The sequence below is a fragment of the Salminus brasiliensis genome, chromosome 18 (genome assembly GCF_030463535.1).
Source record: "Salminus brasiliensis chromosome 18, fSalBra1.hap2, whole genome shotgun sequence".
Taxonomy (NCBI): domain Eukaryota; kingdom Metazoa; phylum Chordata; class Actinopteri; order Characiformes; family Bryconidae; genus Salminus; species Salminus brasiliensis.
In genome coordinates this window covers 12,916,678-12,931,229 of record NC_132895.1, presented here as the reverse complement: position 1 = coordinate 12,931,229, position 14,552 = coordinate 12,916,678, and the positions used below count along the sequence as shown (strand labels likewise).

The 14,552-nt window shown below is 42.0% G+C and overlaps 2 protein-coding genes across 2 annotated transcripts in view; both read left to right on the top strand.

The window, feature by feature from the left end:
- Positions 1 to 4,332, top strand: part of eri1 (exoribonuclease 1) — a 7,668-nt gene extending 3,336 nt beyond the window's left edge. Inside the window, exons 2-7 of the mRNA XM_072661717.1 lie at positions 1,002 to 1,168; positions 1,318 to 1,534; positions 2,766 to 2,849; positions 3,013 to 3,122; positions 3,328 to 3,442; positions 3,644 to 4,332. Of these exons, the coding sequence (XP_072517818.1) occupies positions 1,002 to 1,168; positions 1,318 to 1,534; positions 2,766 to 2,849; positions 3,013 to 3,122; positions 3,328 to 3,442; positions 3,644 to 3,886 (936 nt within the window). The 3' untranslated portion in view covers positions 3,887 to 4,332. The remainder of the gene's footprint in view (positions 1 to 1,001; positions 1,169 to 1,317; positions 1,535 to 2,765; positions 2,850 to 3,012; positions 3,123 to 3,327; positions 3,443 to 3,643) is intronic.
- A 1,657-nt stretch (positions 4,333 to 5,989) lies between these two features.
- mfhas1 (multifunctional ROCO family signaling regulator 1) overlaps positions 5,990 to 14,552 on the top strand; it is a 33,845-nt gene continuing 25,282 nt past the window's right edge. Inside the window, exon 1 of the mRNA XM_072662676.1 lies at positions 5,990 to 9,265. Coding sequence (XP_072518777.1) covers positions 6,415 to 9,265 — 2,851 coding nt within the window. The 5' untranslated portion in view covers positions 5,990 to 6,414. The remainder of the gene's footprint in view (positions 9,266 to 14,552) is intronic.

Sequence of the window (14,552 nt, the reverse complement as noted above, 5' to 3'; positions counted from 1 at the left end):
TTGATCAGCTGCAAGTTTCATTATAAACAGTGTAATCAGACTGGTGTAATTAGATTATCTGAGAGAGTATCTGGATAGTAGATTTTAAGAATCTGTTGCCACTGATTTTTTTAGTCTGTGATTACATGTATCAAGGGTACATTTTACACATCTTGAAAAATCATGATCATATTGTCCAGCCCTTGTGGGACTGTCTGTATCTATATTTCTATATGTCTATGTCTGTATGTCTGTCTGTTTCTATCTATTTATCTAGATAAACGTCATGTATAAGGTAGTAAAAGTAAAAGTCGGAGTTGAAATGAAAGGAGAGGATTTGATCATATAAGCTGTTAGGGATATTTATTAATCTCGGTAAAAGAGTACATCGCTGCTGTCTGATGAAAAACATGTATCTGTATGTTTGTCTGTTTTAGTTTTGCTCATCATTTGAACCCTGTACCTGATTCTGTACCCTGTGTGATTAGTTCTAATAGAGTGGACCAATAGAAATGCTCTAAATGACTTGGAATAAAGTTTTACATTGACTCCTATTGAAAAGTTTTATTTATTTATTTATTTTTATTTTTCCCCCTTCTCCGGTAAAGTTGCTATTTTAAAGATGCATGTTTTTCATTGGACTGCGATGATATGTTTGTGTTATTGATCATTAATGTAGTTGCATGTTAGAGGTATTTAACTCCCTTACACGCAAACAAAAACATGGTCCTACAACTTAGGCCCACTTGAAGCCCTACGACCACATCCCAACCACAATGGACAACCATGTCTCCGCAGTGTCCTCTTTAAAGAAAACCAAAAAATTGGTCACCCTATTGTAGTGGGAAGTAAATTAAGACAATATCATACATTAAAATATTTCTATAGATTTTCCATCCTATGTTGGATAATCTAGTTTCCTATTAAGTATTTAATTTCTCTATGCGTTCCCGGATGTCATACTTAATTTGACTTATGACTATTGAAACTCTTGGTAATGCTACTTTTTGCTAATTTTTTAGTGTGAACAAAAGGATGGCAGTTGTGGAGAAGCAGGTCCTCCAATCAAAGCCCATGGGGATTTTAGTGATCCTGTGTATAAGGAAATTGCACTTACAAATGGCACCATCAACCGGATGAATAAGGACGAACTACGAGCTAAATGTGCCGAGCTGAAGCTTGACACAAGGTGAGATCGAGATTCTGTTTCTGTCACTGGTGAACTTAAAATGCTTTGATATAAATGGAGAAACTGTTTGTAAAAGCTACTGGAAAAGATTTCTTATTTTAAGCGAATGGGGATTATTCTAACAGTCGTTTGTGTATCTGGTTTGTTAGAGGCGTCAAGGATGTTCTGAACAAACGTCTTAAGAACTACTACAAGAAGCAGAAACTGAAGCAGTCGTCAGCCGCTGTGGGACCTGGTGACGCATACTATGACTACATCTGCGTGGTGGACTTTGAGGCTACCTGTGAAGAGGATAATCCATCAGATTTCGTCCATGAAATTATCGAGTTTCCCATTGTTCTGATCGACACGCACACCCTGGAGATTGTGAGTTGGTGAGAGAAGATGCTTGCATGCCAATGCTGTGGTCAAAATAAGCATCTTCACCCCAAACGTCTTTACAAAGAAAATATTAAGTTACAGGATTTCACAAAAATGAATTATTTAGCTAACCATAGTAGCAATATGCTGGGCCAAATTGGTCAATTGGAATACACACTATATGGACAAAAGTATTGGGATCACTGAATTAAAGTTATTTATTCAGTCCCATTGCCACAGGTGTATACAATCAAGCACCTAGCCATGCAGTCTGCCTTTACACACATTTGTGAAGGAATGGGTCGTTCTACAGAGCTCACTAAATTCCAGGGTACTACTGTAATTGGATGCCACTGTGGCAATTTCTTCCCTCCTAGATGGAAGTGGCAGAGCATGTAAAGTTACACAGCGGGGTTGCCAAGTGCTGAGGTGCATAGTAGGCCTGTCACGATAGTTATCAACTTAGTACGTGCTTAGTCGATCATATAACACAACCTTATATATAACAACCTTCAGTATTTTTGTTGACCTGTGAGCTGTGGATTAATTGCCAAAGTTTAACTATAATGATGTGGGAAACAGCTGCTGTAGTCTTTTAGATCGTTTATTCAAGCCATACACGGACATTTGCAAGACTGCAAGATAAACAGAAATCGCTTTCATCTCATGTCCTGTTTGTTACATCCATTGTAAAAGAGCGTTGCAGGAAGGTTCTGGGCTATTGTGCATGCCACACCTAATCTTGCTGTTACATTAACATTAAATCAGTGACATAAAATGGTCTTAAAATTACATTGTTGTTTATCTTAATAATTTCTGCTTACTGTTACTCAGCTTACTGTTAGAGCTGCAAAAGGGTGCAACTCCTGCAGTCACTGAAAGCTTTTGTATTATATTTATTTATATATATATATATATAATATTGCAAATATTACATAAAAAATTGTACCTTCAAAATAGATTGAGATTTTTATGTGACAGCCACAGTTTCTGAAAAAGAGTTGACAGCATGTTGGGAAAAGAAAAATGTAGAAAAAAATAAAGCTGAAATTTAAGAACTGGAAGCTATTTTCAAAGAAAAGTTTCTCCAAGATGCCATGGTTGCCATGCAGTACATACCATTAAAACGTTTCAATAATGAACATTTACTGTACTCAATCTGTTGGCCGATATGTGGGAATGTTTTATATAGAATGTTTTTTACTTTGATGTAAATGTTTGTCGTCTGTGATTTCAGGTAGATTCTTTTCAGGAGTATGTGAAACCGGAGTTGAACCCTCAGCTTTCAGATTTCTGTGTTGGGCTAACAGGAATAACACAGGTATGTCTAATGGTGTTTTCTACTTTGAAGATGTAATGTTTTACGTTTCTGTCTTGAATAAACCCAATCTTTATAGCATATGAAAGACGACTTTATGATGCACGCCATTCTGATGGTTGTTAATTTTTCAAAAACTTATTTTTAAACTTTTTTTTCTTTCTAGAAAATGGTAGATGAGGCAGATACGTTTCCCCCGGTTTTTCGCAGAGTTGTTGCCTGGCTTCAGAAAAAAGAGCTTGGCACAAAGTACAAATATGCTCTTCTAACAGATGGGTAAAGAGAGCATATCACTGTGTATCAGTGGTTATTTTCTATTTAATCCCATTTTGCATGATTGTACAGTTAGGTGCTTTACAGTCTATATGTATTATGTATATATATATATATATGTATATCTATATATATGTATATCTGTTTGGTTGTTATTAATATTACATTTTGTACTGTTTTGCTCATATTCTCAATTGTTTGGATTTAGGTCTTGGGACATGAGTAAATTCCTTTACACACAATGCCGTTTAAGTCGACTTCGGTACCCTCAGTTTGCCAGAAAGTGGATCAACATTAGAAAGTCCTATGGAAACTATTACAAGGTAATATTGTATTTAAAGAGGCTCGATTTATATTTGTATTTAATTTTTTGAAGTTTTCTATGCAGCATTTTAAGTACGTTTTACCTACACAAGATTATGTGTCAGTCTGTTTCTGCTTTGGAGAAAAATACTCAGACAGTTTAACACTACTTGGCCTGAGACAAGTGGAGAAAGGTAACCGTCTCCCATTTTGTTTCACAGGTGGCCCGCAACCAGACAAAACTCAACTGCATGCTGGAGAATCTTGGCATGCAGTATGAGGGCAGACCCCACTGTGGCCTTGATGACTCGCGCAACATTGCACGCATTGCCATTCGCATGTTGAAGGATGGTTGTCAGCTGAGGGTCAATGAGCACATGCATGGAAATGAACTAAAGAGCGTGCCCATTAATGCACCTTTTGAAGGAGCCCCGCCTCCTCAGAAGCCCAAAAGCAGAGACTAGAGACACACCCCCCCCCAAACAGCATTCAATTCTCTAAGTCGGTGGGCAGTCGTGGAGATGGAATAAGAGAAGAACTGGTGTTGGGACGTTTTTGTTTTTTTTTCCTCTTTATTTTTTCTTTCTTATATTCTCCCCTCTTGGTAATTCCCAACTATTGCTCACCCTTTACTGTTGAATCACATCTATGTAAAAGGGGCTGATTAAACAATCTGTCTGTGTTTGTTCTTCTGTTACCAATTGACAGCCTGATCTTTATTACAGAGCAGAGTAACAGAGATTTGAGGCAACATTACATGCTTAGTTTTGCTTAAATTGGTAGATCTGCAATTTCTCACCTCAATTCTGTTTTCATTGCCAAATCTACACATTTAGAGCAATTGTGCACTAATATTGACCTTATTCTTTTGCTCCATAAGGGCCCACCAATAAACAGTGCCCTTCCTGTTTTCACTCCTTATTCCTTATCTTGGATTGTTAGTGTTAATGATGATATAACCTCTGAGTGCTCTTCTCTTTTTTTGTAGGTTATTTAAATGCTGCTGAGCTTTGCTCCCTTGTGTTGTTTCAACACACACATTGCAAATTGTTCAACATTAGGCAACACAGAGCTGTGACTACATGCCTAAAAATACTCAAGTGTGATAACTGTGACAGTTCAAAAAAGAGTATTTTAGGTCTGGATGTCTTAAATGTATTAGTTAGCTGGACATTTTGGGTCTAGACTATTAGGAATAGAAATCTAGATCAACTATCTAGAACTTAGTCTGAAGTTTCAGTGGTGAATCACTATTGCACATTCTTCTTAATCTAGGTCTGGGAAATCATCTCTGTCTGCCCAAAAAGTGTGTGAACACCTGCTTGTCCAACATTTCTTCTGAAACCGAGGGCATAATGTGGGTTTGCCCCTTTATCCTGCTGCAGTAACAGTGTCTCCTGTTCTAGAAAAGCGTATGTGATTGTGTTCAGCCACAAGAGCACTACAGATCACAGTAGAGGTCTGACTTTTTGGTTATGGGTTACAAATGGCTCCTCTGGGTCATTTCGGGTCAGGTTGTGTGGAGTGGTGGAGCTACATCACTCCACAGAATGCAGTTCCACTGCTTCACAGCCCAGCCCAATCCAATGCCAAGCCGGCACTCCATGGAAAACTTGGGCTTAAGTGTGGCTGCTCCAGTGTGGAGCTATATGTGCAGATGAACTCCTGTACCTACAAGTAGAGCAATTCTTTGATGAGAGGGAGTGTCTACACTTTGTTATATAGTATTTGTATTATACCATTGAAGTTTCCATATGCGTTACACAGCTAAATCCCCCAACTCAAATATCCCCACCAAATATCCACACCTTATCCAGGACAGTGTATTGCTTGTTCATTGGAACGTATATGGATATATTGGCAGTACTCTGTGAAGGTTAGGAAAAGTTCTCATGCTGGCCAGCAACAGCTATGAGCATCTTTTTGTATGGTCCTGTATTTTATCACAACTCTTTCACTCCCCAGTCTGGCCAGCAGGTGGAGACAGCAGGCCATAACTGCCCAACAACCTTTTCTGACACCTTCCTTTGTGAACTCAGGCTTGGCCAAACCTACAGGAAAGCTGATAAGCTCCAATAATATTATTCTTGCTTAATTTCTCTGCCTTATATCCTCCATTCTGGAATACAGGAGGAATTTCATGGCAGATACCAGAGCTGACACCATTGCCACTGTCAGCTAAAGACGTTCTACCATCGTACATAATGGATAAAAGCAACATATCAGCAAATGTTCGTAGCAGAGGTATAGGCAAGATATCTCATAGCCTAAATCAGTGTATGAGAGGGTAAATATGATAATAATTGATGATAAATATTTTGTACTTGCTATATGCAAGCTAATATTGTATAATGCACCTGAAGAAAACACTTGACTATGAATTTATCTATGAAATTATCATAAAAATAAATAAATAAATAAATAAATAAAATATATATATATTAAGGGTCTGGGCATGCGCAGAGACGTGGTAGCGGCACAACACTGGCTCTTCAGCGAAGGTGGGCGCGAGGCTCTGACGCAGCGGGGCGGGGCTGAGAGAGGAGGGGGAGGAGTGAGGGGGAGGAGTGAGGGAGAGAGCTGTGAGCTCCAGGCTCCTGCTCCTGCTTTTGTGTTACTCCATTAGGCAGCTCCCTCAGCTGCTGGGAGCCGAAAGCGTTAGTGAAAGAAAAAATAACACACAGTGCGCATCGTCTTATGCCACACCCGTGAGGAAGCCGGGCTGCGCTCGATGGCGCGGGGAGAGAAGATGTGCGAGGCGCCGCAGCCCGACCCCCTCTGCACGGACGCGCTCGGTGTGTTTTTCTCTCAAGGTGGAGTTTACCTTCGTGCTGTGCTGCTGCTGCTGCTGCTGAACGCTGACCTCACACGGGCTGTCCGCCGAGGAAGCAGAATGGCCACCACGACCGTGCTGCCTGGCTAAATCCACGCGTCTGCGTTCAATGAGAAGGAAACCAGGAAGGAGGAGAGGGGTCGTGGCTGCTGCGGCACGATGGCTGAGAATGAGACGAACCTAAAGACAGCCAGGCTATGGAGGGACGCTGCTCTGCGCTCCAGAAAGCTGAGGAGCAGCCTGCGCCAGCTCACGCTCAGCACGAAGAACAGCCAGACCATCACCCTGCCCGAAGACATCAAGGAGATCGAGGTGCTCAATCTGGGCAACAACTCCCTGCAGGAGCTTCCCGAAGGACTGGGGTCCACCCTGACGAGGCTCCGCATCCTCATCCTTCGCAGGAACAAGTTCGCAGCTGTGCCTTCTGCCGTGTTCCAGCTCAGTCAGCTGGTCGAGCTGGACATCAGTCACAACTGCCTGGGACACTTCTCCGAGGATATTGACCTTTTGAAGGGGCTCAAAAAGCTCTGCATCAGCCACAACAAGATTCAGTACCTCCCCTCCCAGCTTGGGACCCTGCAGTGCTTGGAGGAGCTGGACATCAGCTTCAACGAGCTTCACGATTTCCCCAGGTCCTTCTCGCAGCTCAGGAGGCTGCGGGCGCTTGATGTGGACCACAACAAGCTGCAGCACTTCCCTCCAGAGATTCTTGCTCTGAGTGACTTGGAGGAGCTCGACTGTTCTGGTAATAGGCTGGAGGGCCTCCCAGGCAATATCATGATGCTCCAGTCCATCAAAATCCTGTGGCTGAGCAGCACCCACATCTTCTCATTACCTGAGACTTTCTGTGACCTGCAGAACCTGGAGAGCTTGATGCTCGATAACAACCTCCTAACAGGCCTGCCACAGTCTTTTGGGAAGATGCAAAAGCTGAAGATGCTTAACCTCTCGTCCAACTCCTTTGAAGACTTTCCTCAGGTTATTCTCAAGATCGCTCGTTTGGAGGAGTTGTATCTGAGCCGAAACAGGTTGTCTTTTCTTCCAGAAGAAGTAGGCCAGCTGTCTAACCTCGCTAACCTGTGGCTGGACAATAATAGAATAACATTTCTCCCAGACTCCATTGTAGAGCTGGAGAAACTGGAGGAGCTAGTTTTACAGGGTAACCAAATAGCCATACTCCCAGACAATTTTGGAAAGCTTGCCAAAGTCAACATTTGGAAAGTTAAGGACAATCCTCTTATACAGCCTCCGTATGAGGTGTGCATGAAGGGGATCCCTTATATTGCCGCCTATCAGAAGGAGCTCGCACACTCCCAGACTGCTGTTAAACCAAGGTTAAAGCTTGTTTTGATGGGGCAGAAAAACGCAGGGAAAACTAGGCTCAGGCAGTGCATCATAAGTAAAGCCTTAGATGCTAAGACAATACCTGGAGGCAGAGGAATAGACGTGACGAACTGGGTAGCGGATGTGCGTCGCAGTCTTACCTTCATAGTGTATGACTTGTCGGGGAAGCAGAATTACGATCTCATCAAACCGTTTTTCCTCTCGCCTGGAGCTCTGTACATCCTGGTGGTGAATTTAAAGGCATACACATGTAAGACCTTCTACTCCAGCGTGGGGTATTTCCTTCACTTGCTCGCTGCAAAGGTGCCCCACGCCGTGGTGTGCATTGTGGGCACCCACACTGATCTTTGTGAGGAGATGGAGCTGGAGGAGAAGTGCTTGGATATCCACAGGCAGATCTCCCTGCAGGAGAAGAGGGACATTGATTGTCTGCAGACACTTGCTATGCAGGTGGACCAAGCACTGGAGCAGGGCTATGACGTCAGGGCATCCAGCCCTCACGTACTCTTTTATGGGGTCACGGACAAGAACCTGAGACGCAAAAAGGCCCAGCTGCAGTACATGCTGAACAATCGGCTGCAGATTCTGTCCCCGGTGTTTTGCGTGAGCTGCGTGGAGGCACAGAAAAATGTCCAGCGCTTGAAGGAGAAGCTCATGTCAGTTGCTGACCACCGTGAGATCTTTCCTAACCTTCACAGAGTACTGCCAAAGTCGTGGCAGATGCTGGAGGAGCTCCACTTCAAGCCACAGGACCTGTGGCTCTCTTGGTGGGACTCGGCCAGGCTGGGCCTTCAAGCAGGACTGACAGAGGACCGCCTGCAAAGCGCCCTCTCGTACCTGCACGAGAGTGGCAAGCTGCTGTACTTCGAGGACAGCATCACGCTGAAAGAGTATGTCTTCCATAATCTGCCACGCTTCATCGCCATATTGAATGTCTTCTTTCAGAAGGACCTCGCAGCAATGCTGGAAAAACTGCATTCTGAAGGGGAAGGTGGGGACAATGCTGGCGCCTCTCAAATGCAACAGCATGTGGAAGGCTTTCTGTTGCACGGCCTCCTGCCGTCCAACATCATCCGCCTGCTCCTCAGACCTCTTGTGCAGACGCAGCAGGACTTGCACCTCATCATGGAGCTGCTGGAAAAGATGGGGGTTTGCTACTGCATCAATAAACCCCGTAGCAAACCGCTGAACGGGGCCACTGTCATGTACAGGTTCCCCAGTCTGGTCAGCAACGAGGAGGTCGGTTCAGAACCTTGGCTGAACGGGGGCTCGTTGGTTCCTGGCCAGTTCTTCTCTGTTGAACAGCTGCAGATCGAGTACAGCTTTCCTTTTCTGATCCCACCTGGGCTGTTTGCACGCTTCAGTGTGCAAATCAACAACCACGTGGTGCAGCGCTCTGATGGAAGGCACTACATCTTTGCCTACCGGGGGAAAGTGCCTGTGATGGTGAGCTACCGGCCTTCACGAAACAGACTGCAGCCGGAGACGCTTGCCATTTCTAGCCATGCTTCTTTGCCAAATATCTGGACAGCTTGGCAAGCCATTACACCCCTGGTGGAGGAGCTGAATGTTCTTCTGCAGGAATGGCCTGGGCTGCATTATTCTGTACATGTCCTGTGTTCCAAGTGCCTGAAGAGAGGGTCACCCAACCCGCATTCCTTCCCAGGTGAGCAAGATTACTCGTTGCTTTCCTTATTTGCTACAGCTACTCATTTCTTATTGAGCTATACTCCTCCCAGCAGGCACAGAGTTGTTTGTTTTTGTTTTGATTGTTTATTTCTGGGTGACATCACTTCCTATCTGATGATTAAGTGGTTGATCATTATCATGCCCGTTTATCATAACATGGCATTGTTATTACAGATTTCCTGGCAGTAATAATAAAAAGGGTAGTTCCAGTAGTTAACACAATCCATTCATACCAGTTCAAATAAGGGGAAAATTAGTTTTACTCTAATACAGACATTTTGCAGTCGGTGCTATCACCATGTCAGCTAACGGTGGGATTTATTGCTTGGTAAACAGAAGGACTGGGTCTCATTTAAGCTTGACTTCGAGCAAAGAGCACTGAGGGATGATGGAGGCTGAACAAAAGAGCATGAGGGGGTGGGAGTGACAGGAGAAGGGTGTCTCGGTGGGCCCCCTGCCCCACCTAGAAACACAAATTAGCCTGAGCCAGTCTGTCTCGCCTGCTGAGAGTGCAGCCACACACACACAGTAGTGGAGAGCATTGCTATGGTAACAAAACATGCCTGTTCATGGGATGCAAGGATGCGGAGAAAGCAAGTATGGCAGCCTTTGCACTGCTGCTTATTGTAGGAAACACCATACAGAGACCTAAACAAAGAGCCTAATGACCTCTCCATGTAACGGCTGTATTTGGTGTCATCTCCGATCTGCCTGTCCAGATGTTCTCATGTTGGTTTATAAAGTGATTATCCATGACTTTACATGCTGTGATTTTAACACAGTGCCTATATCCATTTAGAGTGTGAAATTTGTACCTAATTGCTGCCTATCCTTTAAGCGGTCATTTCTACGCTTCTTTCATTCATAGTTGTCAAATCCTCTACATTCTTTCTTGCTTCGAATCATCCAATCTTTGGTCATGGAGCTCAGTCAGGCTACTGCAGTGGATTAGCTCATGTCTGTGGTCACGGCTGTGTAAATCATTTAACATAACGCTGTGCTCCGCAGAACTTGCTGAACAAATCCGGCTTGTCTCAAAAGGCCTATAGGCCAGGGATTGCACTGACTACATGTAAGACCGTATTTGCACTGCTGGCTTGTTGGTAAACTGACAACATTCCTTTTTGTGACAGTAATGAGGTGAGGTGAAGGGAGTCTGAATGTCCATATGGCGTACGGGACTATAGTGCTCTGTAAGCTGTTAGAAATCCTTTCAAGGAAGAATATGACTTTTGCTGGAGGTAAATAAATTTAGAAACAGGGGATCCTCAAAGAACCAGGGCTGATTAGGCTGTTTTTGTAATAACACATGCAGCTGGTCAGTATTCTAGATTGTGTTCTAATACTAATGAGACCAACAATGTACTGAAAAAAGTATAGTGGGACATTCTGATGTCATTTATCACAATCGCAATACTTATCATCGCTGTTCAGCAAAAAACATGTATCTTTTTACAGAAGACAAGAATGTTCTTAGCTTTGAGTGGAAGGCAATGTCAATGTCAAATAAGAGTTTATTCCAGGTCATTTGGAGCATTTCTCTTGGTTGATTCATCCAGAATTATTTACACAGTGTACGGAGCAGCTACAGGGTTCAAACCATGGAGAAAACTGAAAACGGATAAAAGTGCAGATGCATGTTCTTCATTGGACAGCAGTGATGTAGTCAAAGTGCCCAGCCCTGCTCTACTACAGTGCACATGCAGTGTATTGGCACGACTGGTGCAGAACTGTCTACTTTAATATTTAATTGGATATTTGGCCAGTTTAAAACAGAAGTGCCTGATCTTATCCATTTTGCATGACTTTGCCGGGCAGTCGATCAGCAGTATCTGATAATGGACCACTAAAAGAGTCAAAGAAATTGATTTTTGAGACATTACACGAATATGGCGACTATTGGAAGAGTATTCTCATTGTCCCTTACTTACTGATGAAGAGCACATACCGATCTGTTCATGGCGCACTCTAGAGATATGAATTTTGAGATTGGTTTCCAGCTCCTTTTTTTAAAGCAATACATGACTTTAAAGGAGTCAGATTCAATAAACATGGCCTCTAATAGTCAACGGTGATCAACACAACACATACAATTTATTTTCCCTTTTGATCCAACGTTCAGTCTTTCAGAGACAATTACTGTCTTACGTTAAAAAAATAAATAAATATATATATATATATATATATATATATATATATATATATATATATATATATACTTTCCATTTGTTTAATGGTGACATTTGTCCAGAGTGGGTATCAAACACCCCTGTCGGAGGGGTGTGATGCCGTTAGCATTTTACCTTGATATATGTGGTGGTGAACTTATAAACCTGTAAACACTTAAAATTGAGCTTGTATCAGTTAGCTGCTGTGAGAAAAATTGAGTGTTTTTGCTGTGTGATAGTTCTTTGTAATGAGCTCCCTTGAGTTTCAGTCACTACCTGTGTTAACTGATTAGTGTTCTTAGCTGCAGCTGACTGGTGTTACTTACTTGGGTTACATTTATCTGAAGCAGGTTCATCCAGAGCTTTACTTTACTCACCTCTCCAAGTGATGACCGTTTATCTAATGGGTTTGTTATGTAAAGTCTGTCACTTAGACAGTCAGTCAGTGCATTATGCAGATTATACAGCGGTTACATACCTGTTAACTGTGTTAACCTTTGTTTAGCATGTTTCTTGTCAAAGTTTTTGGACAGTGTTTTTCTGCCCTTAGCAGTACAGGGTGCTTACTGGCTTTGGCCATGTTGTTTTAGCCAAACATACGGAGATAAAGGTGGAGTAAATGTGGGGTTTAGGAGTCTCGTACAGTCTGAAAGGGGATCACAGACAGGGTCTGGCCTATGGCCTTTTTTTTACAGGTTTTCTCAGGCACCTAATACCTAATATGTGCTGATGCCATTACTAAAATGATTTACTATTTTATTGTGTTCTACATATTTCAGATTTTGACATTAAGAGGATAGACAGAATTTACATAGGACAGAATGTAGTCTGATTTGAATTTCAGTTTAACAGTGCATTTAGCAGGTCTACATGCTTTCCAAACTGGGTAGGAGAGATAAGAGCAGTCGTTGCATCAGACCACTGAGTCATTTTCACTGTTTATGGCCTTGTTGGTGCAGAACCTGTTTAGCATCTTATTAGTAAGATTAAAAAGAGGAACTTTATGTAAGAGCTGCAATGGCACCAGCGTCGCCCATATTTGTCAAAGAGCAGTCATAAAGAAAGCTGGGGGTTTTCCAATTTGGGTAATGAGGCAGAGCTGGATGTGGCGTAATATACGAACAACTTGGCATGTTCTGAAAAGAAAACTTGTTTCATCTCTCAGCGGACATTCCTCTTTCTTTGTAAGCCCAATCAGCAGTTGACGTAACAGCACCATGACCAAGACAGGCCTTGACTTTACAGAGAGTATAATGAACATACAGAAGCTGCATTACATACTGCTCTGAGGTTCTGAATGCTGCTGCTGCTTCATTCTCTCCTATACCAGATTTCAGTGCATTTAATATATCACCACATTGCTTTTATTGTAAATGTTGAGGTGTTTTTCTTCCCCAGTGTTTTGCCTGTGCATAGTGACCGTTTCACCTGGAAATCCTGTAATGCAGTGCAGATGTTGATGCTCGTCTGGTTTGCAGGAATGTTGAGGTTTTCGGTGTTGTAGTGAGGGGTTTATTCAGGTCTCATATGTTATGTGAGTCATTTCAATGCCAGGATGTGTTTTTATGTCTAGTTGAATATTGCTTCCTGGAGCATGCTCCCATCGTGCTCTTTTCCCAGTTACTGATACACATGCCACCAAGGCCGAGACTTGACTATAGTAACTGCACAGCAAGCTCTAATGATGCAGCTGTTTGTTTTCCATTAATCGGAACGTAATCGAGAGAGTGGGACTTCCTTACACATTTAGCTTTTTAATAAAATAACTGTAAATTTGAGTTGCACATCTCTGGTACAAATACAAATTTGAAAAATCTAAGTTTCCAGTTTAAACAGTTTCCAACTGACAGTTTTGTGACTAGCTTTTGTGTTAGCTAAAGTTGTTAACTAAATTTTGTTATTTCTACCAGGAAAGCTTTCCAACCTAAATTCATTTAAACATACAGGCACAAATAAATATATTTAATTTACATGAAATCCAGGGTTTGTTTGTGATGAATCATAATCATAATCATATATGCACAGGTTTTCCATTCAACACATTTTTGCAAATTGTAAAAATGTGATGGAAAAAGATTTCTACACTAGAACAAGAAAAGCTAAAATGCAAAAAAAAAAAAAAAACTGATGGAAAGGAGGTTTTCCAATACACAATGACCTATGAAGCAGTTGATCACACGATTTTCTGATCAGTTGGTTTGGGTGGCCAATATCTGGTGAAAACAACTGACCCTACGGATGGTCCGATCTTGACACATAGTCAGTGTCAATCACGTCAGTGGTTGAACTTAATATTCTGATATGCCGAATCTAAAGCTTGACTTAAAATTGGCTCTGCATTGCGTTTGCGCTCCCGAATGTATGGTGCACATCGACGGGGTGTGGCACAGAGATCTAATCCCTTATTAGGTGGGCCACAGCTCATCCTGCCTGGCGTCTCTGAACTGCAAACATCTCAGTCATAAAAAGATTGCAAATGCTAAAAAGATGATTCTGCTAAACGCAAGTTGCTTTCGATGATGCTCCTACTCATGGTACTCATGGTAGCCTACAGCATCTAAAGTTTCTTAGCAGAACTGTAGTGGATGGAAATACAACTATACATTTTGTTTGTTTTGTTTTCTTCTGAAATTTTGGAAATGCACATGACCGTAGCGAAACGTGACTGGAAACCCAGCAATTTTTTTATTTCTATACTCAATGTTGCAACTAACCCCAATGTGTGGAGGCTGTGCTTTAGACTGGCTGACCATCAGAGTAATTTATTTACATACTGTGAAATTATACTAATATAGGTTGTCATAAAGGTTGTCTGTCTATGAATTTTGTGACTAATACAGTCAGAGATAGAATAATAATTAATAATAAATAAAATGAATAATAAATAAAATAAAAGGTTGAAAAATGTCTGTCAATATAAGACCAAACTTGAAAATTGAGATGTATTCCTAAAGCAGTCACTTTGATCCTGTTTAACAACATAAAGTCCATATTATATTTTACCCAACGTTTATTATTCATTGATCAGGCCATTGTATGCAAGGTCAAATAGAAGCTGTAGGTCAATTTTACCATATGTAGACCTTCTAATGTTTC